Source organism: Phaenicophaeus curvirostris, chromosome 28 (assembly GCF_032191515.1).
Source record: "Phaenicophaeus curvirostris isolate KB17595 chromosome 28, BPBGC_Pcur_1.0, whole genome shotgun sequence".
In the NCBI taxonomy this organism is placed as follows: Eukaryota; Metazoa; Chordata; class Aves; order Cuculiformes; family Cuculidae; genus Phaenicophaeus; species Phaenicophaeus curvirostris.
Genome location: NC_091419.1, coordinates 4,886,969 through 4,900,366, shown reverse-complemented (window position 1 = coordinate 4,900,366; position 13,398 = coordinate 4,886,969). Strand labels below are relative to the sequence as shown.

The following is a 13,398-nucleotide window of genomic DNA, read 5'->3' as shown; positions in this document are numbered from 1 at the left end:
TGAAACTGTTACAGAGCTGATGCCTCCACTGCAGTGAATGTTTCCTTCCAAATCCTGTATTTCAGGGCTCTGGGGTGCTGTCTTTCTTATTAGAGAAGCTAAAATAAACTGGAATATTGTACACATCCCAGAAATTAATTCTAGGGTGCTTCTTCTCCACCAGAAGTCTTTCAAGGATAACAAGGTACATTATTATGATTATTAAGCTCTAATTTTATGCCATGAGGTCTTAGTGAGATCAACAACCTCAAACAAGATAGAGAAGCCACCCCGAGTTACATTATCGAATGTATTTCACACGTCTCTTCTGGGTAAAGCTCTCGAAGATTTCATGCATAAGCAAACAAAAGTTTACTCCAAACACTCATCGGATCTTCTATCGCTCTACCTGTCACCAGGACATTGCTGACCACCCTCCTATTTTCTAGATATGCTCGCGTTTTCTGCAAATAATTCCATTGCATGCCATTAAAGACAGTGGGATCTTTTCAATCAAAAGCTTTACAGGTAAGAGCTATGTTCTCAACTTCCTATTTGGTGAGAAACGGGAGTTTGGCCCCACACTGCTGCTTGGTTCTGCAGAAACAACCGAGCTCTGCAGAGCAAGGCACCCCTCGTCCAACAAAAGGCAGTTCCAACAGAATGGCAGTCTGTGAAACTAAATTCCTATGGTGTAAAATGGTACAAACATAATCTTCTGACCAGAGAAAACAAAAATCAGATCCAAACATGTGAAAGGGAAAATCATTTAAATGCTTCTCGAGCATTCACATCTAGGATTTCTTCTATTCTACGCATTTTGTGAATGATGAGTGGTTTTACAGACACAGAAAAAGCAGAAGTTGCATTCACCTCATGTTCAAACATGCTAAAAACATGTGAATGAGCACTGCATGGCACAACCACGCTGCTGTTTGTTACTGATACTCACCAGGCGAGACTTCACTCTCTTGGGAAGCTCCTCCTCCAAGGTATAAATATCTCCACGCTTTACCATGAGTTGGGAACCATCTTCAAACTCAACCTGCAGAGCAGGTAGAAGACGAAATAAGAACTCAGTCTCTACATTTACAGCACCGCAAGGGTCCATCCCAGACCAGGACACATGTGGTTCCTTCCTGGGAACACCAAGGAAGCGCCAGGGGCTGGCTCCCACGGACAATCCCTGCCAGGCACTGCATGTCTCTGGGATTGCTGCACAACAGAGCCTTTTGCAAATCCCTGCAGTGAGAAGGATGCTGATTCCCAAAGGTGTCAAACCCAAGCGATCCTATTTTAACATCATAGTTCTCTTTAGGCTACCAGCAGGATTCAATTCAGAAGGCAAATTCTCCCTTTCTGACAGAGCAAGCGCTCAATGTGAGAGCTACACAATGAGAGCGACAACCAGTCACTGACACGAAGCACGTGTGCAATCTTCCACGCTCACCTGGTAAATCTGATTGATCTGGGCTGCGATAAACTTGGCCTTGTAGACAATTCCGTCTGTCCACTGCAGCTGAACCACCTCGCCCTCCGGAGGTGGCCCCATCTGGACACAGTCTCTGCTCTGGAAACACAGAGTGAAAGAGGTCAGAAAGAGGTGAAAGAGGCAGGGCTCAGGGACGAGGTGAGGAGGGGCGTTAAAAACACCACTCACGCAACACTAGAATGAAATATAAGAAAGTTTCTGCCCTTGTGATTAATTTCACTCATCTCAAAGCCATCAACCCGGGAGAGACCAGAAACGAATGCTCTCAGCTCCTTCTGGGGAGAGCACTCTGCTCTAGGAAATTTCTCATCACACATCCCAAAAATTTCACATCTCCTACAGCGAGGAAACCAAGCAGGGTGACCAGCTCCGTTTCACACGGGGAATCAATGACGCCTGAGCTGACAAGTTGGCCTCTGCTCTACATTCCCTCTATTAAGTGAATTCCCTTTTCTGAACCAGAAGTGCTCACAGACAATCTGCTTCCCCATGAATCACACTTGTCAGTGAAAAATAAGAGATTATTCAACCACAAACCAAACAGAATGCAACTTAAACCAAACACCGCTTCCTATAAGTCATCTGCATACAGAGAAACCACGTCTTTGTAAAGGAACAAAAAAAAAGAAATGACATAATGTCATAAACAAGAACAGGAGTGAAGAGTAGAATGAGTTTTTCTATACAAGTAGCAATTTGTTAACTTGTACTTTGTTGTTCCACCCCAACACACACAGGAGAGGAATGCACACACCGCACTTTGCACTCAGTCTCCACAGAGGTGCTTACAATGATGCTTTCTGGGTAAACGTTGTCACTGTACGAGCCATCATCGAAGTTTACTTCGTAGAAAGTCTGTGTAGTCATGCCAATCACTTTACATCTGTAGTAGAGTCCATTCCGGTTCTTTGTGATCACAGTCTGCCCGAGGGTCACCTCCCTCCGAAACGGAATCTGCGTTGTGGAGAAAAGGGAAGAATTTGCAATCAGAAAAGCTCAATCAGAAGTACAGGCATCGAGAAATTGTTCTACAAAATCCCTAAGCCAAACTCCAACCCCAAGCGTACATTCTGGTTGGCGGCTTTGTGTTTGAAGCACGTGATGGACACCACGTAGGGCCAGTCGTCTGGCTCCATGGGGACGCCGGCGGCGTGGGCGCAGGTCACGTGGAAGGATGTGGAGCAGTGCTCATACGAGCACTGGATGCAGGCACCGGACACCTTCTTCATCCGTTTCCGACAGTACACGCATTTCTGAAAAGAAACAGAGGCCCTGTAACGCAGGCAGCAGCTTCGGGCACAGCACACGGCACCCTGGGGCCCAGGAGCCACAAAAGACCATTCCTTCCCCAGAGAATACTCCTCTTTTCCTCGAAAGCCAAGCACACAGGAAAAAGAGAGATGTGTTACTCCCTATTTCTGTGCACAACCCTCCCTGATCAGGGTCTCCCCCACGCGTATGGAATCAGTCAGGTGCGCCTCCCGTGAAGCCACTGCAGTTAGTACATTTACACTAAGGATTACTTTGGCCTTTTTACTCAAACGAACAAAAGGCAGGAAATTAAAAGCCAGAACCTGAAAGCATTTTTCAGTATTTAATAAGCTGGGCCCTTTATCACTCCGTAACCCACAATCGAAGCTCGCTAAGCACCACAGCCAAGTGTGCAGCAGGAACACAGCACGGAAATCACGTCGATAGCAATGAGATCTCATTATTAAACTGTCGATACCCAGTTCTCCTGCTGGCAGGGACAAGGGCTGATGTACCTTGCGCCCAGCGAGGCCTCCTCGGGAGCAGAAACCCTCCAGCATCAGGGATCGGCCCTTACTGATGCCAGCAGGATCTTTCCATGCCAGGATGAGCATGTGCCTAACGACACCCCAGTAGCAAGAGAAACTCCGTACGACAGGCAGAAGAGCTGCACCAACGGAATATTCAGAGCCAATGTGATCAAAAGACAAAGGAAAACATGAGCTCCAGCAAGACTAAAACGTAGGAGATGGCGGAACCGGGGAAAATGCAGGAGATGTGGACAAGTGGGAGATGGGATGGACAGAGCACGGGTGCCAAGCACGTACGGATCCACAGACGTTTTCTGTGAGAGGTAACAGCAAGAGAGAAGGTCTGAAGCATCAGAGACAAATGTTCACAGTAAATGCACCCAGAGAGCTGGGTCACAGCCGAGAGTAAGGAATGGGCTGTCTCCTGCGTGATGAACGCTGCAATCCATTCACTCCACTGAGGACTGACAGCTAATTATTCCAAATTTCCATGTCATAAATAATTACGCACGCAGACCCGTAACACACCATTAATCAGGAAGCACGCAAACTGCATTCTTTCAAATGATGCGATGCCCACAAATGGGCTGAAAAGGCCTTCGCTTGAAAGCAGAGGCCTGGTGCGTGTGCAAAGAGCAGGAGAGAGCTTCAAACTGGTTGCTGTGACACGCTAGGATGAGAGGGAACTGGTATAAACTGGAGAGGAGCAGATTCAGACTAGACATAAGGAGGAATTTCTTCCCTATGAGAGTGGGGAGGCCCTGGAACAGGTTTCCCAGGGAAGCTGTGGCTGCCCCATCCCTGGAGATGTTCAAGGCCAGGTTGGATGGGCCTTGGGCAGCCTGACCTAGTGGGAGGTGTCCCTGCCCATGGCAGGGGTGTTGGAACTGGATCATCTTTAAGGTCTTTTCCAACTCAAACTATTCTGTGATGAAATTCCTGAGCATAGAATGACTGGGCTGACAGGCTGCTGCTCACACCCTGACAGCTGGGCGAGCTGTTCGGGGGCACCAGACATTTCACTGAGCGACCACGCTGGCAGGATGACAGGAACTCAAGACCAAGACTTGAACCTGTGTCCAAAGGGACGAGACTGGCCAACATTCCCTGCTGGCAGACTCATGACACATCCTGTCAGAAATAAAGCAGTGTTACACCTCTAGAGCAGTTACTCTGATAGAGCCGCGCGTAGCACAGCCCACGCTAAAGTGAAGCGGCTAAAACCAGGCTGAGCTACCAGCCCAGCTCCTGCTGCCTTCAGCACAAAGAAGGCGTCTGTGAGCCCTGTCAGACTGCGTGAGCCAAGGCACTCTGTATAAAACTTCCATGCTTTTCCTGAGCCATGAAGGATGAGGTGTGAACAGAATACAGCACCAAAGAAATCAACAAAACTGTGAAGCTTTAACCTGGGAACAAAACAGAAAGATGTGTGGCAGTTCTGTGCAGAGGCTTGAGATGGAACAGCCAACTCTTTGGAGAAGAATGAAGCAAGTTGTACCTACATCAATACTGCCCTGGCTCTGTAGGACTGTGACCCAGCCACAGAGGAGTTAAAGAATTAGGCCATTTTTCGTTGCGAGGCTCCATTAAGAAATACAAGTGAGTCTTGTGTAAAAAGATCTGTAGTTCATCGTTACAAGCGCCGGTAATGAAGAGGATGCATGCTGGAAATGTCAGATGATCCATAAAGAACCACTGCTGCAAGATTTAGCACTCTCGCATCACCCTGCTCCATCATCCCACCTGAATAATGAATGCTTTTTACATTTGTGTACAAAACCCATTTGCACAACAGAGAAATAACTCTGGGAGCAGACAGGGATTCTTCCTACTCTCCCAGCCGGGCCCTGCCCAGGCTGAATCACTGCGTGGCTGAACCCATCATCGCCAACCAATGCATCACTGCAGCATCACCTTCCCTGGACCCCGTCCCAGCCATCACCCAGCTGAATTCGGTACGGAAAAAGCAACAAAAGCACAATTTATTTTGCCATAACCCACTACAGTGATGGGGCATTAACTAACATTAAGATTAATTGCTCTGAGCTAATGAATCATCCATTAGTAATCCCACAGAGGAGGGCAAAGAACTCAATAACAACTTGTAGCTGGGCTTGTACTGAAGTCTTTGCAGAGTCCTGCCTCGCAGTCATCATCAAGAAGAAATGTTTGTTAATTTCTACAAGAGACTTCTTGATAGAAAATGAGTAATATTATAAAGAAAGATAAAACTTCTTGATTTTTTTACCCTGCTCTTGCTCACAAAACCTCTCTGCAGGCAAAAAACACCTACCAGTTTCCACCTCTGTTCTGGAATAGCCCTGATGTCCACAGGATGACGCTCTATGACATTGAGAAAACGGGCCTCAGGGACAGCAATAGCACAGATTATATGGACCCACCTGGAAAAGAAGTTTGAGAGCAGTCAGAGTCTACCATTATTTCAATTAAACACTCCAGAGGGCCGTTAACATTTCTCTGACTCCCTCTGTATCGAGACATATTTATGGCAGCAACATTACCAGCTGATTGTTAATCACAGTCGCACAAGGTAAATGTCTTGAACAATAGGGATCAACTTTCTTATGCATCTGATCTTGCAAGACACCAAACAACCTCTGAAAATACTTTTATCTGGGAATAACCCAAATTTAACAGCTTTCAGAGCGACATCATCCCTGCTATTAAGAAGCCTGGTGCACAGCACAGCTGCTCAAGCTCATCTGGCCAATTTAGTGAGCAGCACTTACCTCCATAATGCCAAAACTGGCTGCTACACCGAGCACCAAGACCAAACTCCCAACACTAGAACACCAGATGTGGTAAGAAGGGACAAAATATTGAAAAAGGATCACTCACCGCCCATCCGTGGTCATCTGAAGAGCTCCTCCCCTGAGATTACACAGGCAACATTCCTGCAGGAACAAAACTCCTTCAGAACTGTCCAAATTCCTCCACTAGACTGCCTGTCTTCCCCAGAAAATGACTACAACCACATCTGGGATGCAAATCTCTGACCACCCATCTCTGCTCAAGTGTCCCACCCCTACAGCAAGTCTTCCTTTGTCTCCAGAAGAGTGGACACTTACTGCTGCCCAAGCGTTGGCGGAGCACCGTGAGCAGGACCAAGATTCATTCACCAAGTCTGGACGTATTCCGTAACAGCCTGAAAGAAAACAGTGAAAAGAACATTTGTGTCCGTTTTTAAGGTCAGTGACTGCTGAGATGGACTCAAATACGCACACAGTAGTGTCAAAAAAGGAAAAAGTGGGCGTGACTGGGATAGCAAGCACGCCCAGAAGGAATTCAGACACAGGTAACACACAGAGAACCTCACGAGCTTCTCAGTACCCAAAAGGCTTCATTGAAGGAGCAAACACTCACTTGCATGAACTTGCAGGCAGCATTTGGCACAGGCTATCAAGGGACTGGTTCCATCCTCTCCAATATAGGAATTTGAAGGGAGAGGCTCTGTGTTTTCTCCACTGGAGGTGAAGCACATCTCCGGGATCAAAGGCTTGGTCTTCTGTCCGCACTTAGAAAGGTGGACGAAAGAGGTGGCCTCCCCTGCAGAGACTGGGACAGCGTCTTTATCCACCTGTAGGGACTGAAAGAGGAAACACCATCATATGGAATCCCCTTTCCAATTTTAATCTTGAAGTCACAACACTCCCCTTGCAACAAAAGCCTTCCAGCACTTGACACCACGCTGCACAAATAATGAACTTCAAACCCTGTCTTCCCATACCCACACTGGCCCTGCCTTTTGCTCCTCTCTCCCCCTCAGGGCTGTGTTGGGAGCTGTAATTTATTCTAGAAGCTCTAAAAAGCTTTTGAATAATGAGGAGTTTTACTTGCTTTTCTTCTGTAAAAAACATAAAATCCTAAATTGCAGCTGAAAATAATAAGGAAAAGAAAGGGAAAATATTGATAAAAGGAAGACCTTCCCTCCCTCTCTCCCAGCTTTTGGCTTCCTTCCCTACTCTTCCTGTGAGGATTTCTTCAGAAGGACATTTCAAGGTTTCTGGTAGAGTTAAAAACGATGGATTAAAGCAGCCCAGCTGTACCCAGTTTTCCTTACAACCATTATGCAACAACATCCAGCAATCAGAGCAGGTTTTTTATTTTCAGGCTGTATAATAAATCATGAGATTTTATTGAAGGGGGCGGTGGGTTCTGCTTTCCTCAGGAAAAGCTTCCAATAAACGCATCTAAGGCACGTATTCCTAGTGGGCACACAAAGCCAGGTTTGCCTTTATAAGCACACGAGAACAAATCCATACACAACTGGGCAAATAACGAATTCATCCCATAAATTCTGCCTTTCTGCTCATAACGTACCCCAAAGCATATTGGTCGTTTCCAAAAATGATGTATGTGCTTAGTGAGTACGTTTTTATTTTACTGCCTGTTTGCCTGTATTCAGAACTCCAGGCCCGTATCAGCTCGGCACTGGGGGTGGGGGGTGATTCTGCCCCTCTGTTCCTCTCTTGGGAGGCCTCAACTGGAGGGTTGTGTCCAGTTCTGGAATTCTCAGCGTAAGAAGGAGATGGAGCTGTTGGAACAGGCCCACAGGAGGCTACAAGGATGATGCGAGGGCTGGAGAACCTCCCGTACGAGGACAGGCTGAGAGAGCTGGGTTGTTCAGCCTGGAGAAGGCTCCAGGGAGACTTTAGAGCGACCTTCCAGTACCTGAAGGGGCTCCAAGAAAGCTGGGGAGGGGCTGTTCACAAACGCTTGGAGTGACAGGACGAGGGGCAATCGGGATAAACTGGAGAGGGGCAGATTCAGACTAGAAATAAGGAAGAATTTCTTTCCTATGAGAGTGGGGAGGCCCTGGCCCAGGTTGCCCAGGGAAGTTGTGGCTGCCCCATCCCTGGAGGGGTTCAAGGCCAGGTTGGACGGGGCTTGGGCAGCCTGATCCAGTGGGAGGTGTCCCTGCCCATGGCAGGGGGGTTGGAAATGTATGATTGTTAAGGTCCCTACCAACCCAAACTATTCTATGATCCTATAATAGCGCTTGCAGCACAAAGTTCTTTAGGTGTGATGTAAAAAATGAGCTGAGAAAGCCAGACAGCACAGCGAAGATAACAAAAAAGCCTCCATCCGCTGCCTCTGCCCAATGTGAATATGTTTCTTTGGTGTGCAAATCCATGAGAGTCCTCTCTGTAACACAAGTCTGCGCCATAGCTGACACAGCAGCCACCACTGCTCCGTCTGCCCACGCAGCACTGGGAATTACCTGGTTATAGGGGTAAAAGAGGGTGCAGACAGCGCAGTACGGCTCGCTCAGGGCAGCAGCCGCGTTGAACTTCCTCTCAGCTGTGAAATTATATGCTTTGTTCTTCCACTGGAGGGAAAGCAAAGACTTCAGAGCTTCTGGGTCACTCATGTCTTCCTCGCCAGAAAATGGAAACATTTCTAGAAAGAAAAGGATCCCAAAGCAACATTTGGTCAGCAGAGGTTGAAGAGCCAGCACGAGCAGCAGCAAACCACAGCCATACAGAGCCAAACAGCCAATGTTTTGACAACACACCAAGTTCAGTAAAAAAGAACATTCAACTCATCCATGGTTCCTCACATATGTGTGCCTCAAACTCTCCCTTAGGGCAGATCAGCACGTTATGGGCAAGTGCAGATGAGACAGAGTCCCCAGTGGCCTAATGGAACCGGCCATAAGGAGGAAGGAAGAGACTCCAGATGAACCGCGTTCCTAACTCTGCTCTCCAGCTGTGGAAACTCACAATAAAATGAAGCCAAGTACAGAACACAGTGCAAGTGCAAGGAAATCCCCCTTTCCCTTCTGTGCTCTCTGGAAGAGGCACGTGCAGCTCGTGCTGTTTGGTCAGGCTGGCTCCCAGCTCCCACCAGCAAGTTTCAAAGTGCGTCTCGTTTCTGCAAGCACAAGTCTCAGCCTCGAGATATCCTGGGTTCAAGTTTTCATTTCTCTCCTCTGCAGCTGCTTCTCAGCTACCCCCGTCACAGGCACAGCACTAAGCCTTCCATTTGCATTCACCACCACCTTCTCCTCTGCCAGACCTCTGATAGGTACCGCTTGCACTAATTAGTTTGCTAATTCTTTAAAAGGTCCTTGGCACTCTGTGATTACGCTACTGCAGAATCCATTTGTGTCAGTTTGGGGGTCCAAGTTTCTTACTGTTCCTTATTAAGGAATTCTGAGTCACTCCAAGTGTCACATTTTCCACACAAGCCCAAGTGCAAACCACCCCCGGCACCGCCAGCCTGCAGAGCTCCCGAAAGAACAGCTTGGGCCAGACAGAGCATCACCCCTGAGCTCAGCACATCAGACCAAACTGTTCACTTCCTCACTGCTGAGTGAAGGAAAAAGGCAGTGAATGTTTTGCTCTCACAAGGCTCAGCTTCCTCCCCATTTCCACCTCCTTTCTAAGATCTTTGGATTCCTAGGTTACCATAAAGGTTAAAAGAAACTTGCAGTAAAACACCAGTGGGTAGGTGTATATCTCAGCTAACCTGGTGTACGTTTGCTGAACAATGAGGGAAATTTTATTGCGTGTAATTACTAAATCCTTTTAGATTTTCTTGGTACAGACTGTCCTGGCATTCACAGCAACCGAAGCATGGGAAAAGAAACCCAGCGACACACAGTTAAGCACTGAGAGACTTTCTGATTCTGACACCTGGATCTGTCGAGAAAAGCTGGACCCCAACACTCATGTAAAAAGCCAACCAAAACCTCAGAATTAACTTCCCCCATACACATAAGAGCAGACCTAACCTCCACCACCCTCTGAGGTAAACGGATCTCATTGCAATGCGATATCTGAGAAGGTGCTTTTACCTGACAACATTATTTTCTGTGACCTCTTTTTCCCTTTGCCCAAATGCTGCCCCATTCCGCACTCAGCTAAATATTTTTCTTGAGGAAACTGGGTGGGAGGTGAGACGGGATAACACCCCTCACGGATGGAATTTGTTTCCGGATGGGTTATCAAAATGGAACATGCTGCATTTTCCACCAGTTCAGCACAACACACAGTTCGGGCCATTCAGTTACGTTAATGGTTTCTGCAGTTTTCAGATCAGACCAGACAGACAGAACACACTCACCCTCATCGCTCGAGGTCTCCTGTTTCACCACCGACAGTGGGGAGCGAGTTGGTGGTTTTCCCAGCGGATGGCGACGACTCTTCTTTATCTCCATCTTTATTTTTGAAAAAGCAGCAGCAGTCTGCAACGAACAGAAGCACAAAGCTGTCAGCTGGAGAAGCCAGAAACAAGGGAAAGGGATTATCGAAATGCTGGTGTGACCACAGTTCCCCTGAGGATTGTTTGGTTTTACCACCCAGAATCACCAGGTTGGAAAAGACCTCCAGGATCATCGAGTCCAACCATTCCTATCAACCGCTAAGCCATGCCCTTGAGCACCTCATCCACCTGTCATTTAAATACCTCCAGGAAGAGTGACAATTGGTAATGATCATTTCCAGTAGGTAATGGTAATGATAATTTCTATATTCTCTGTGCTATTTGTAGCAGGAAAACAGATTTTCTATTTTATCTTTTGGAGCCAACAAGTTTCATTAACCAACTAGTATTAACACAGTGGCAGACTGAACCCTGAGAAACCAATCCCTCTTTTCCTGGAAAAGCACTGTCTGGCTGACCAGCTGGGCACAGCTCCACTGGGCCTCAGGCACAACTCAGGACTCCTCGCATTCCAAGTTTGGTCCTCGACTTGTTGCTTAAACCTAATAAATCTTACAGTCACCTCCTTGGTCACACATACGTGTGAACCACTCACCTCTCCAGCAGCCTCTGTAGTTTTTGCTTCTGCTTTCTCCTCCTCTTTCATAGGGATTTCCACAGGGACCGACGGCTCCTGCCACCCTAGGCTCTTCTGCGCGATGAACTCCTGAAACGCCTGCTGGCAGGACATGCGCTCCTTGTCAAACGTCACCTTTTTGTTCTGCGGAACCACGTACAGCATGGGGATGATTGGCCGAGGTTTAAAGTCGTCTTCCTCAACCGGTGCCTCGGAGGGCTGGATGATATTCAGGGGAGCTGCGGGCAGGCTCGTCTCTGCCACGGATGACACGGGTGCGGCTGAGAGCGCCGGCTGCCGCGCTGCTGCCACCCCGTCCTCTGCCAGGGGCTGTGGTGCCGGCGGTGGCAGCGGGGGCGGCTGCTGCTGCAGCAGGGGCAGGTGGTGCTGGTGCTGATGGAAAAGGTGCTTCTTCTTCCTCTCGCCTTTCACTTTCGGTGGACGAGCCTTTACTTTGCCCTCACCTGTTTCAAGATAACAGCCAACATTTAGCTTAACATGCCAAGATTTCTGGGCATTTAATACTTTTTCCATCACAAAGCTCTGATGCTGGGCTCATATCTTACATTACGGTATCATCCCTCCCTTCCAGCGAGCAGAGGGAAAGCTGAACCTCAGCACCAGCTCAGAGAAGCCCACTTTCGAAATAAAAGACTTGTGTCATTTCTATGGATGATTTAATTCTTGACTGGAAAAGAAAGTCTGCCAAAACGAATGTTCTCTGGAGTGAAAATACCTAAACCCCCAAGAACCCTGACAGTGTGCCAGAAAACGCAATACATCACACCAGCCCTGACGCTGTATTTTCTGTGTCCGCAGCCTCCAAAGCGGGGTGTGTGAAATCATCCACTATGGTAGAGGAACAAAATATTTTTGTACTATTAATAAAATAAAAGCGATCTCTAAAACAGCATTTTATCCTTATCTCATCCTTATAAAAAATGTCTATTTTGTGCACGTTTTACAATGTATATTATGTATTCACACAGTAAAACGCATAGATCTTATAAATAAATAAATACATATAGTGGAGGGTGTGCTCATAATTACTTGCTGATAGGGATGTGCAATCAAAACAGTTTGGAGACCACTGTTCTACGTCACCTTTGCCCCAGCCTCTGAACTGGCCCCTTTCCTGCTTCCTCCACATGCAAGCACAGCCCTGACCCAAGGATCGCGTGTGCCAGCGCAAAAAAAGCCTCAAGAAATGAAGGACTGAATGCAAATACCGAAATCATCGTTACCAAAACCTTTCTTGCTCCAAGGTCTTTTAAAAGAGGCCTTTAAGGCATAAATCAAACACAACTCTGAACGAAGCCTCTACAAGCACCGTGCCAGCACCAGTGACAGAGATCTTCCCTGACACCTGCTCCATTTGTCCTTGTTCCTCCCAGCTCACTGCTGTTCATCTTACCTGCACAACGTGGCAGGTCTCTCACGTGGCCGTGAAAACAAACCCACTTCTCGAGCAGCCCCTGATGTGTCAGTGTGTTTCCCAGAGAGAGCAACGACCCATGGGATCATAGAATGGTTTGGGTTGGAAGGGACCTTAACGATGATCCAGCTCCAACCCCCCTGCCATGGGCAGGGACACCTCCCACTGGATCAGGGGCTCCAAGCCCCATCCAACCTGGCCTTGAACACCTCCAGGGATGGGGCAGCCACACCTTCCCTGGGCAACCTGTTCCAGGGCCTCCCCACTCTCATAGGGAAGAAATTCCTCCTTATGTCCAGTCTAATTCTGCCCCTCTCCAGTTTATCCCCATCACCCCTCGTCCTGTCACTCCAAGCCTTTGCAAACAACCCCTCCCCAGCTTTCTTGTAGCCTCTTCAAGTACTGGAAGCTGCTCTAAGGTCTCTTCGGAGCCTTCTCTTCTCTAGGCCGAACAACCCCAACTCTCTCAGCCTGTCCTCGTATGGGAGGTGCTCCAGCCCTTGGATCACCTTTGTACCCTCCTCTGGCCCCGTTCCAACAGCTCCATCTCTTTCTTATGTTGAGGATTCCAGAACTGGACACAACACTCCAGCTGAGATCTCACAAGAGAGAAACAGTGAGCAGAATCCCCTCCCTTGCCCTGCTGGCCACACTTCTTTCGATGCAGCCCAAGTTATGGTTGGCTTTCTGCATGAGGAGGGCGTTGAGAAGAGAAGGCAAATAATGCCACAATGAGATTAAGTCCTAAAACCCCTGCTGCGATCTTCTAGGGGAGACCTTAAACTCCACATCTCCTAGAAGCCTGGCCTGATAACTTCATTTACACTAATTTATAGAAGTGGGAACAAGTCCAGCCCAAATACTGATTATTGTATCTGTGTGAGTAGTCCCTCAGTTAAAAATTGGT

At 47.8% G+C, this 13,398-nt stretch overlaps 1 protein-coding gene across 2 annotated transcripts in view; it reads right to left on the bottom strand.

The window, feature by feature from the left end:
- Positions 1 to 13,398, bottom strand: part of KDM4B (lysine demethylase 4B) — a 66,793-nt gene that overhangs the window by 2,855 nt on the left and 50,540 nt on the right. For both annotated transcript variants that reach the window (XM_069877994.1, XM_069877995.1), the window contains 11 exons: positions 11,036 to 11,520; positions 10,342 to 10,462; positions 8,495 to 8,673; positions 6,637 to 6,859; positions 6,342 to 6,418; positions 6,112 to 6,167; positions 5,546 to 5,654; positions 2,539 to 2,724; positions 2,261 to 2,425; positions 1,430 to 1,549; positions 932 to 1,024 (listed from right to left, as the gene is read on the bottom strand). In XM_069877994.1, coding sequence (XP_069734095.1) covers positions 932 to 1,024; positions 1,430 to 1,549; positions 2,261 to 2,425; positions 2,539 to 2,724; positions 5,546 to 5,654; positions 6,112 to 6,167; positions 6,342 to 6,418; positions 6,637 to 6,859; positions 8,495 to 8,673; positions 10,342 to 10,462; positions 11,036 to 11,520 — 1,814 coding nt within the window. The remainder of the gene's footprint in view (positions 1 to 931; positions 1,025 to 1,429; positions 1,550 to 2,260; positions 2,426 to 2,538; positions 2,725 to 5,545; positions 5,655 to 6,111; positions 6,168 to 6,341; positions 6,419 to 6,636; positions 6,860 to 8,494; positions 8,674 to 10,341; positions 10,463 to 11,035; positions 11,521 to 13,398) is intronic.